The sequence below is a fragment of the Oncorhynchus masou genome, chromosome 31 (genome assembly GCF_036934945.1).
Source record: "Oncorhynchus masou masou isolate Uvic2021 chromosome 31, UVic_Omas_1.1, whole genome shotgun sequence".
Lineage (NCBI taxonomy): Eukaryota > Metazoa > Chordata > Actinopteri > Salmoniformes > Salmonidae > Oncorhynchus > Oncorhynchus masou.
Genome location: NC_088242.1, coordinates 56,233,932 through 56,246,239, shown reverse-complemented (window position 1 = coordinate 56,246,239; position 12,308 = coordinate 56,233,932). Strand labels below are relative to the sequence as shown.

At 42.3% G+C, this 12,308-nt stretch overlaps 1 protein-coding gene across 3 annotated transcripts in view; it reads left to right on the top strand.

The window, feature by feature from the left end:
- Positions 1 to 1,828: 1,828 nt before the first annotated feature.
- Positions 1,829 to 12,308, top strand: part of LOC135524153 (metallophosphoesterase MPPED2) — a 43,195-nt gene continuing 32,715 nt past the window's right edge. Inside the window, exons 1-3 of one of the 3 annotated variants that reach the window (XM_064951390.1) lie at positions 1,830 to 1,942; positions 2,910 to 2,941; positions 3,155 to 3,409. In XM_064951390.1, coding sequence (XP_064807462.1) covers positions 3,228 to 3,409 — 182 coding nt within the window. In that variant the 5' untranslated portion in view covers positions 1,830 to 1,942; positions 2,910 to 2,941; positions 3,155 to 3,227. Of the gene's footprint in view, positions 2,089 to 2,909; positions 2,942 to 3,154; positions 3,410 to 12,308 lie in introns of all 3 variants that reach the window. The other 2 variants (XM_064951387.1, XM_064951388.1) reach the window with 2 other exon arrangements.

Genomic DNA, 12,308 nt, shown 5'->3' with positions numbered 1-12,308 from the left:
ATTTTCCCCCATATGCTCAGTTTGGCCCGGCGGCCAGCTCTAGGTTAGAGTTTTGGACCTTCCGTTTAGGATCGATTGTGGCCACTGTGTTCTTGGGGACCTTCAATGCAGCAGAACTTTTTTGGTACCCTTCCCCAGATCTGTGCCTCGACATAATCCTGTCTCAGAGCTTTACAGAGAACGCCGTCGACCTCATGGCTTGATTTGTGATCTGACATGAATTACCAACTGTGGGACCTTATATAGACAGGTATGCGCCTTTCCAAATCATATGCAATCAATTTAATTCTCCACAGGTGGACTGCAATGAAGTTGTAGAAACATCTCAAGGATGATCAATGGAAACAGGATGCACCTGAGCTCAATTCCGATTCTCATAGCAAAGGATCTGAATGCTTATGTAAATAAGGTATTTCAGTATTTATGTCTAAAAAAATGATTTTCGCTTTGTCATTATGAGGAATTGTGTGTAGATAGAGGATGTTTTATTTAATCCATTTTACAATAAGGCTGTAACGTAACAAAATGTGTAAAAAGTGAAGGGTCCGAATAAAAGCACTCACAAACTTCTACAGATGCACAATCGAGAGCATCCTGGCGGGCTGTATCACCGCCTGGTACGGCAACTGCTCCGCCCTCAACCGTAAGGCTCTCCAGAGGGTAGTGAGGTCTGCACAACGCATCATCGGGGGCAAACTACCTGCCCTCCAGGACACCTACACCACCCGATGTTACAGGAAGGCCATAAAGATCATCAAGGACATCTACCACCCGAGCCACTGCCTGTTCACCCCGCTTTCATCCAGAAGGCGAGGTCAGTACAGGTGCATCAAAGCTGGGACCGAGAGACTGAAAAACAGCTTCTATCTCAAGGCCATCAGACTGTTAAACAGCCACCACTAACATTGAGTGGCTGCTGCCTACACACTGACACTGACTCAACTCCAGCCACTTTAATAATGGGAATTGATGGGAAATGATGTAAATATATCACTAGCCACTTTAAATGCTACCTTATATAATGTTACTTACCCTACATTGTTCATCTCATATGCATACGTATATACTGTACTCTATATCACCGACTGCATCCTTATGTAATACATGTATCACTAGCCACTTTAACTATGCCACTTTGTTTACATACTCATCTCACATGTATATACTGTACTCGATACCATCTACTGTATCTTGCCTATGCTGCTCTGTACCATCACTCATTCATATATCCTTATGTACATATTCTTTATCCCCTTACACTGTGTATAAGACATTAGATTAGGAATTGTTAGTTAGATTACTTGTTGGTTATTACTGCATTGTCGGAACTAGAAGCACAAGCAATTCGCTACACTCGCATTAACATCTGCTAACCATGTGTATGTGACAAATACAATTTGATTTGATTTGATGCACGGTAAAGTGACGATGCATAGATAATAAACATCGACTAGCAGTAGCATTAAAAAAAATGCAAGTAGTCCAGGTAGTATGTCATTGTTTTAATATACACTGCTCGGACCTTACATTTTACAGTACAAATGTGTATTTAATTTGGTGTATTTGTCTTTCTTTATATATTATGTATAATACGTTTTAATAGGCAACAATGGCTATGTGAGCCCAATTATAGGCTATCCAAAAATATAAATAATAAAAAATAATAATAATAGTTTGCTTGAAATCCTATTTCAAATTATACAAACAGTGGTCCCAGTGCAGTCCCCTCCGCGTCTCCCTGTGCTTCTGTGCTGCTCTCTGACCCCGGTGGCAGTCCTCTCGCACTGCACTGCACTCTCGGGCTCCCCCCCCCCCTTCTCTTTTCACATCGAGGCTCTTTACTCGCTCGTTGCCTGTCTGTCGCATTTCCTCAATAGCCAGCCGAGGGTCTCTCAGGGTCGAAGGTTCTGCCCTGCTTGCCACGACCTCCACCTCTCAAGAGGTGAATTCTCTGCGTTACTTATGGGACCGCGTTTTTGAAAACAGATCGGTTTAACCCGGAGCAGTTATCGGCCGAAGGAAAGGAACTCGCCACCCGTTTGGCAAGAAAATCGTTGGGGGAAAAATAACGAGGAAGGCACAAAGCGGGTGGGTTAGAGGTGGCTTGTCATTTACGAGCCATATGGATACAGAGGTTTCTGCAGAGGCTATAGATGTTGTTATTCGTACTATTTTTTTTTAGATGCAATAACTTGGTTTATGTTTGTATTTTATTCTCTGTAATGCAGGATACAATAAATTAGGAACAACACAATCGTGTAATCTCTGGTGTCAGATGTCCAATTTGGTCTATTTCCATATTTCTCTTTTTAGGCTGATTGGTAGAAATGGTGCGTAGTTTTTTTTGAATTCCCTCTTCAAAATGTTGCAGTGTGAAACAAAAGAGGGAACCGATTTTTCGTAAAAGATCCTCTTACAATTTAGTTTGTAAGACAATCAGCTTGTTGAAGTTGAGTGGTGGAAAATGTAGTCTTGTCTGCATCTGTTAATTTGCTCATGTTAAATTCGTCTGGGTAGTTTTTTTTTATTTTACCAGGCAAGTCAGTTAAGAACAAATTCTTATTTTCATTGACGGCCTAGGAACAGTGAGTTAACTGCCTGTTCAGGGGCAGAATGACAGACTTGCAGCCTTCCAGTTACTAGTCCAACGCTCTAACCACTAGGCTATCCTGCCGCCCCCTAGTTGTGTTTTTGTTTTCACTTTTTATTGTCTTGACCGTTTTTAAGTGGTTTGGTCAAAGTTCACTTATGTCATCTAGCCAATAGGCCTACTACTGCAACTATATAATTCACTTGGTTACATCATATCAATTTACTGAGTCTCTATTACATTTGGTCAAAATATTTTCCACTACATCATTGTTAGGTTTTAATGTCTGAGCTTATTTGTTTTATCCTATCTACTTTAGGTAAAATCTAGCAGCAGAAATGAACAGGACATGTATGTCTTCTTTTCTGATATTAGTGGTTGAGTTATTGTTGTAACTATGTATTCTGAATGTTTTCTTGCTGAGTTTTTTTGTACAGTACTCAGTTAATGCTGTCATTTAGTTTATTTGAATTAAGGCTCAGTTAATGCTGTCATTTATTGATGATACGGCACAATTATTGTACATTAAGATTTCCTCCTCTCTTTCTGTTTGCGGTGGTACAGATTATCCAGAGGGCTGGTGGGTCTGAGTTGGTGAGCTGAGCGGGGCCATTCTGAATGATGCCTGCTTCCTAGGATGGTCCTGGATCCTGGTAAACTAACTGCCCATGTCCCTAGCAGTGGAGCCATGGCTCACAGAACCCCCCCTTCTCAGGGCAAGGTGACCATCACTGTGGACGAGTACAGCTCCAACCCCACACAGGCCTTTACCCACTACAACATCAACGAGAGCCGCTTCCAACCACCCCATGTCCACATGTGAGTGTCTATCTATCCACAGACTGCGTTATATCTATCTCTCTTTCATCTGAAGGGCCTTTACAGTGCACAGAGTATTGATTGATGGGGTTCAAACTAAAGAAAGTGAATATATAGACATCTGTCCTCACTACCTCTACCACCAACCCCCAGGTGGTGGTGCCTCTATTCTATTCTCACCAGATATTAGCTTGTGATTCATACAGAAGAGTAGATGGAGGATGATTTTATTTCATTGGATTGGTTTGTGAGTTATCCACCCTGCCAAATAATCTAGAGTGGCAGAGGCCACCTTTTCATGTTATCAACTTAACGGAGGTCAGAGGTGCGGTGGGTTTATAAGCTATTTAACAATGTTCCTTTGACCTCTGGGTCACAGTTCAATTGTAAGTAACTTGCCTATTGACTTCTGAATCATTAGGATGTAATGAGTGTTGCTGTGGATGGAGGTGGGTTGGCCTGGGTTGGTCAGAGGGGGAGGCAGGTGCTTCTGGCTGTCTCCCTGGGACTTACTGCCTGGCAGTGACACCCACACAAAACACTTTACCAGCAGAGGGAAAACAAAGGCATACGGCAGATGTCCTCTTTTATCGAAGTCTGGACTTCCGTTAACCAGTGTTTTTCACTTAGTCCACTGATAACTTTTATTTTTTTAATAGTAGCCATAAAATCACAACGGCTCTCTCTGTCTGTTTGTCTTAGACCCTGAGCAGATGTCTCAGTAGAACAACAAGGTGGACTTTGTTGGATTGTTTTATTGAAGCTTGTTTACTGAAGCTATCTGCCACTGCTACAGTAATTCAATCGAATGGAGCGTTTTAGCACAGGACTGTGAGAAGCTAAAAGCCGAAATCACATGGAGAGACGTCCGTCAACGGCGTGAAATTTACACGCAAGAGTAGCAAGTGTCAATTCAAATGCTAGGTAGCATATGCCAAATTAATTGTCATGAAAATCCATAATACATTGTTGTATTTGTTCTATATTTGCTATGTAGCCCCTTGGGAATTATTGTTGTGTGTTCCATTTGACTCACCTTAAATGTCCTACAGGACTAAATATTTTGTTATGCTAGCATGAGGAGAGTTGTAGATAATAAAGCCGAGCAGTTTCTAAAAATGTTGGCTAGTCTCGTTATTTTCCGTATAACATGGCTTCTCTCTTGAAATCGGAGTTCCTCGGGTTTTCCAGTTGTAGCCTGCCTAAGGCTGATATGCCTCCTCGAAATCAACACAAGTGGTCTATTGTTTTCAAATAGGTAGCAGGTAAATCCTATCCTACAGCCCAATGAAACCTCTTTAGTACAACATATTCGGACAATTTATCAGCTCATTTAACCAGCATTGCTCCGCATAGACGCGAGGAAAAGTCAACTTTCTTTCTAATTTGACTCGCTATGTGGAGGGCTGTTGCGGTGACCTTATTACCGCCACACCGGCGGTCATGACCGCAGTAAAATTCTACCTGACCTTGAGTCACGGTAATCTCCTGTTATGGACTCTGGACATGCATTAGTAGTACCAAACTTACTAACGATCATCAGGTGTCTAATGGCCTCGTACTCAGGGCTCTATTGTCCCTCTAACCACTCTGACATTAAATGCAAATGCGATCAAAAAAATCACATTAAACACTTATCAGAAGAGTATCATGCTTTTATAGCTCACTTAATTGTAATTGATCAATTTGAAGAACGAAGTTCAACAACAGGTTAAAACTGATCGGAAAACATGGTCATTGTGGATGTTGTTTCAAAGCCTAACACGACGAAATGGACAGCGCTTTTTAAGGTAATGATTAATTCAAATTAAAAACATGCATATTAGAGCTTATGCAAATATGAGCCCAAGCCCCCCCCCCATAGAAAAACTGAATTAAAATAATGATTGTGCTGTTATACACTACATAGCCTACCTCATATTACACATGGCCGAAAAACATTAAAACATATACACTGCTCCAAAAAATAAAGGGAACACTAAAATAACACATCCTAGATCTGAATGAATGAAATATTCTTATTAAATACTTTTTTCTTCACATAGTTGAATGTGCTGACAACATAATCACACAAGAATTATCAATGGAAATCAAATTTATCAACCCATGGAGGTCTGGATTTGGAGTCACACTCAAAATTAAAGTGGAAAACCACACTACAGGCGGAACCAACTTTGATGTAATGTCCTTAAAACAAGTCAAAATGAGGCTCAGTAGTGTGTGTGGCCTCCACGTGTATGTATGACCTCCCTACGCCTGGGCATGCTCCTGATGAGGTGGATGGTCTCCTGAGGGATCTCCTCCTAGACCTGGACTAAAGCATCCGCCAACTCCTGGACAGTCTGTGGTGCAACGTGGCGTTGGTGGATGGAGCGAGACATGATGTCCTAGATGTGCTCAATTGGATTCAGGTCTGGGAAACGGGCGGGCCAGTCCATAGCATCAATGCCTTCCTCTTGCAGGAACTGCTGACACAATCCAGCCACATGAGGTCTAGCATTGTCTTGCATTAGGAGGAACCCAGGGCCAACCGCACCAGCATATAGTCTCACAAGGGGTCTGAGGATCTCATCTCGGTACCTAATGGCAGTCAGGCTACCTCTGGGGAGCACATGGAGGGCTGTGCGGCCCCTCAAAGAAATGCCACCCTACACCATGACTGACCCACCGCCAAATCGGCCATGCTGGAGGATGTTGCAGGCAGCAGAACGTTCTCCACGGCGTCTCCAGACTCTGTCACGTCTGTCACATGTGCTCAGCGTGAACCTGCTTTCATCTGTGAAGAGCACAGGGCGCCAGTGGCAAATTCGCCAATCTTGGTGTTCTCTGGCAAATGCCAAACGTCCTGCACGGTGTTGGGCTGTAAGCACAACCCCCACCCGTGGACGTCGGGCCCTCATACCACCCTCATGGAGTCTGTTTCTGACCCGTTTGAGCAGACACATGCACATTTGTGGCCTGCTGGAGGTTATTTTGCAGGGCTCTGGCAGTGCTCCTGCTGCTCCTCCTTGCACAAAGGCGGAGGTAGCGGTCCTGCTGCTGGGTTGTTGCCCTCCTACGGCCTCCTTCACGTCTCCTGATGTACTGGCCTGTCTCCTGGTAGCGCCTCCATGCTCTGGACACTACGCTGAGAGACACAGCAAACCTTCTTGCCACAGCTCGCATTGATGTGCCATCCTGGATGAGCTGCACTACCTGAGCCACTTGTGTGGGTTGTAGACTCCGTCTCATGCTACCACTTCAGTGAAAGCACTGTCAGCATTCAAAAGTGACCAAAACATCAGCCAGGAAGCATAGGAACTGAGAAGTGGTCTGTGGTCACCACCTGCAGAACCACTCCTTTATTGGGGGTGTCTTGCTAATTGCCTATAATTTCCACCTGTTGTCTATTCCATTTGCACAACAGCATGTGCAATTTATTGTCAATCAGTGTTGCTTCCTTAGTGGACAGTTTGATTTCACAGAAGTGTGATTGACTTGGAGTTACATTGTGTTGTTTAAGTGTTCCCTTTATTTTTTGAGCTGTGTGTGTGTGTATATATATATATATATCTCTCTCTCTCTTCGGTACATAATTGGTCTCGACTAAATTAAACGCATTCAGATTTAGCCTACAATTCGTGTATTTGTATCTTGAATAGCCTAGTAATAGGGCATAATTAATAGGCGAACAAGTTACATTTTTGCTACAGAATATCTCACCATTGTGAGTTGCCATCTCCTCCCCTCTCTCCTTCATTCCTTTCTCCAACAAGCAGAAAGAGGGCCTGTCAACAATTTAATGAAATATGTTGTGAAAACATATTACTATTGACGTTCCCAAACAGATTTCACTTGGTTTCCCAAATTAAGCACTGGGTAGCTGCAGGAACAGCGTTGGAGAGCCTATGGCATACAGAGTTTGGGCGGAATAGCAGCTGAGAAGCCGACCCAACATGAGTGAAAAATGTACTGGCAGGAAACTACCCTCCATTTGCTATTCCAGTATTTGTATTTATTAGGGATGCCCATTTTTAAATTTGGGATTCAAACACATTAAAGCACTTACATATAAGACAAAACCTCACATCATATAACACTACATAGCTACAATACAAAATGTATAATACCACCATACAACAATATTACAATGTACGTGTGTATATGTGTGTGTCTCTTCACAGTCCCCACTGTTCCATAAAGTGTATTTTTGCCTGTTTTTAAAATCTGATTCTACTGCTTGCATCAGTTACCTCATGTGGAATAGAGTTGCATGTGGGTATGGCTCTATGTAGTATTGTGCGCCTCCCATAGTCTGTTCTGGACTTGGAGATTGTGAAGAGACCTCTGGTGGCATGTCTTGTTGGGTATTTTTTTATATATATTTTACCTTTATTTAACTAGGTAAGTCAGTTAAGAACAAATTCTTATTTTCAATGACGGCCTAGGGTTAACTGCCTGTTTAGGGGCAGAACGCTCGGGGATTTGAACTTGCAACCTTCCGGTTACTAGTCCAATGCTCTAACCACTATGCTACCCTGCCACCCCGAGTTTAAATAGACAGCTCGGTACATTCAGCATGACAACACCTCTTACAAAAAAAGTAGTGATGAAGTCAATCTCTCTTCCACTTTGAGCCATGAGAGATTGACATGCATATAATTCATGTCAGCTCTCCATGTACATTTAAGGGCCAGCCGTACTGCCCTGTTCTGAGCCAATTGTAATTTTCCTAAGTCCCTCTTTGTGGCACCTGACCACACTACTGAACAGTAGTCTAGGTGTGACAAAACCAGGACCTGCCTTGATGATAGTGTTGTTAAGGCAGAGCAGCGCTTTATTATGGACAGACTTCTCCCCATTTTAGCTACTCTTGTATCAATATGTTTTGACCTTGACAGTTTACAACAGGTTTACTCCATGCAGTTTAGGCACCTCAACTTGCTCAATTTCCACAAGATTTGGTTGAGGTTTAGGATTTAGTGACTGATTTGTCCCAAAAACAATGCTTTTAGTTTTGGAAATATTTAGGACTAACTTATTCCTTGCCACCCATTCTTTGTCAAGTGTTGCAGTCATTTCAGTTGCTGTAGTAGCTGACGTGTACAGTGTTGAGTCATCTGCATACATAGACACTCTGGCTTTTCTTAAAGCCAGTGGCATATTGTTAGTAAAGATTCAAAAAAGTAAGGGGCCTAAACAGCTGCCCTGGGGATTTCCTGATTCTACCTGGATTATGTTGGAGAGTCTTCCATTGAAGAACATCCTCTGTGTTCTGTTAGACAAGTAACTGTTTATCCACAATATAGCAGGGGGTGTAAAGCCATAACACATATCTTTTTCCAGCAGCAGACTATGATCGATAATGTCAAAAGCCGCATTGAAGTCTAACAAAACAGCCCCCACAATCTTTTTATCATCAATTTCTCTCCGCCAATCATCAGTCATTTGTGTACGTGGTAAAATAGCATTGTATCTGGTCAAACACCATTTTTTTCAGAAGTTTACTAAGGGTTGGTAAACGGCTGATTGGTCGGCTATTTGAGCCAGTAAAGGGGAATGACTTTAGCTTCTCTCCAGGCCTGAGGGCACACACTTTCTAGTAGGCTTAAATTGAAGATATGGAAAATAGGAGTGGCATTATCGTCCGCTATTATCCGCAGTCATTTTCCAACCAGGTTGTCAAGACCCAAGTGGCTTGTCATTGTTGATAGACAACAATAATTTGTTCACTTTTTCCACACTCACTTTACGGAATTCCAGTGTATAATGCTTGACTTTCATCATTTGGTCAGATATACTTGGATGTGTAGTGTCAGCATTTGTTTCTGGCATGCCATGCCTAAGTTTGCTAATCTTGCTAATGAAAAAGTAATTAAAGTAGTTGGCAATATCAGTGAGTTTTGTGATGAATGAGCCATCTGATTCAATGAATGATGGAGCCCAGTTGACCTTTTTCCCCAAAATGTTAGTGAAAAGCTTTGGAGCACCTTAAATATCTGTGTCTTTGTTTCATAGTAAAGTTTATTTTTCATGTTATGCCCTTCTTCCCACAGGTGTTATTACTACCTCTGAGGGTTTAGAGCTTGAGGTAGTCGCCTCATACAAGCACTTGGAAGTATGGCTAGATGGTGCACTGTCCTCCTCTCAGCACATATCAAAGCTGCAGGCTAAGGTTAAATCTAGACTTGGTTTCCTTTATCATAATCGCTCCTCTTTCACCCCAGCTGCCAAACTAACCCTGATTCAGAGGACCATCCTACCCATGCTAGATTACGGAGACATAATTTATAGATTGGCACGTAAGGATGCTCTCAAGCGGCTAGATGTTCTTTACCATTTGGCCATCAGATTTGCCACCAATGCTTCTTATAGGACACATCCCTGAATTCGTAAACTGGTCATCTCTGTATATCTGTCGCAAGACCCACTGGTTCATGCTTATTTATAAAACCCTCTTAGGCTTCACTCCCCCCGATCTGAGATACCTTCTGCAGCCCTCATCCTCCACATACAACACCCATTCTGCCAGTCACATTCTGTTAAAGGTCCCCAAAGCGCACACATCCCTGGGTCGTTCCTCATTTCAGTTCGCTGCAGCTAGCGACTGGAACGAGCTGCAACAAACACTCAAACTGGACAGTTTTATCTCAATCTATTCATTCAAAGACTCAATCGTGGACACTCTTACTGTCACGTTCTGACCTTTATTTCCTTTGTTTTGTCATTATTTAGTATGGTCAGGGCGTGAGTTGGGGTGGGCAGTCTATGTTTGTTTTTCTATGATTTTAGGATTTCTATGTTTCAGCCTAGTATGGTTCTCAGAGGCAGGTGTCATTAGTTGTCTCTGATTGAGAATCATACTTAGGTAGCCTGGGTTTCACTGTTTGTTTGTGGGTGATTGTCTATGTCTATGTTAGTTGCTTGTGTCAGCACAGTTCTCATTATAGCTTCACGGTCGTTATTCGTTTATTGTTTTGTAGTTAGTTCATGTTAAGTGTCTCTTATTAAAGAACCATGAACTATAACCACGCTGCGTTTTGGTCCGCTTTATACAACGATCGTGACACTTACTGACAGTTGTGGCTGCTTTGTGTGATGTATTGTTGACTCTACCTTCTTGGCCTTTTGTGCTGTTACCATGTTGTGTTGCTACCATGTTATGTTGTGTTGCTACCATGCTGTGTTGTCATGTGTTGCTGCCCTGCTATGTTGTTGTCTTAGGTCTCTATGTAGTGTTGTCTCTCTTGTCGGGATGTGTGTTTTGTCCGGAGGCCTTTTGGTAGGCCATCATTGTAAATAAGAATTTGTTCTTAACTGGCTTGCCTCGTTGAATAAAATAAATAAATAATTCAATTTGCAGTACGTTTGACAATCGGTAGTACTGCCAGACTTATTTGCCATACCCTTTGCCTCATCCCTCTCAACCATACAACAAAATTCCTTGTCGATCCAAGGGTATTTAACCGTTTTTAGTCATTTTCTTAATTGGTGCACGCTTATTAGTAACTGGAATAAGCAATTTCACAAATGTGTCAAGTGCAGCGTCTGGTTGCTCCACACTACACACCACAGACAAGCAAATATTCTTTAAATCAACATAAGAATCACTACAAAATCTATTGTATGACCTCTTATACACTGTTAGGCCCAGTCTTTGGCACCTTGGTTTTCCTAGATGTGGCTACTATATTGTCATCACTACATCCTATGGATTTGGATGCTGCTTTAAAGTACATGTCAGAAGCATTAGTGAAGATGTGATCAATACATGTTTATTTTTTTAATTTTTTATTCCTGCGCTATTTGTAACTACCCTGGTAGTTTGACTGACGACCTGAACCAGGTCACTGGACACTGGTTACTGTTGGACTTTTTTGTTGTTGAGTGGGCAGCGTGATAAAAGCCAGTCAATATTTAAATCACACAGAAAATACCCTATAATGTAGACACTAACCAAAATAACTTAAAATGTAGAACTTAAAATTAAACCAAATAGTTTCCACCCATGACTACTGTTTTCAATCGAATGTTCAGCCAACTTACAAGCAAATACGTTATGAATTTACTGTTACAAATTAGCTTACAAGGTTACTAGCCACCTAGCCTGCTAATGTTTGCCCTACCAGCCTACTTCATGAGTCAGACAGTTGCTATCAATACCTAGCTTACAGCTACATTAAAGTAAACCAACGTTGTTGAAAAACACAACCACGATCAAACCAGTTATCAAAGTGTGTTATATGCAGTTAATGTTAGTCAGCTGTCTAGATAGATAGCCTAGCCAGCTAACTCTACAACAGTGAAGAACAGCAAGCACAGGTAGTAACCCACAACTACAACAGAACCCTCCACCAGATTTTTTTTTTTTTAAGTAAAGAGAGCGGAGACTTACATATTGACGGCTGGGGCCCATCTTTGTAAGGACTGTCGGCTGAGTTAGCTACCAAACAAAATGAGAGCCAGTGAGAGAGGCACTTCCGATGTGAGAAGCCTAGCTATTTTAGCCAGCGAACTAGCCTTTCCAGCTAGCATATCACTGCAGCGGAAACTTCCTCCAGATATGAAATGTCAGACAAAAGCAGCGACTCCTGGCATAGCAGGAACTCTGTTTCCTCTGGGCCAGACTTGTTTTGGAGAATCTGATGAAGACGACGTGGTGGCAGAGCAGGCCACTTTCCCGTTTCGATTTGAGCACGAATCAAGGCACAGAGAGCGTGCTGGTGCTAAACTTGTAGTGCAGGATGCGGCTCCACTTGTGGGGAAGGTTGATTGGTAATATGGCAAGCTAGTTTGCTACTGAGAATACACCCTATAATGTCACTTCCTTTGTAACTATGGCTGAACCACATAGAAATAGCTTGTTGTAGGTGCTCATGCAACGGGTGTATTCCCATGGAGTCTGTGTGATGTCAGGAAT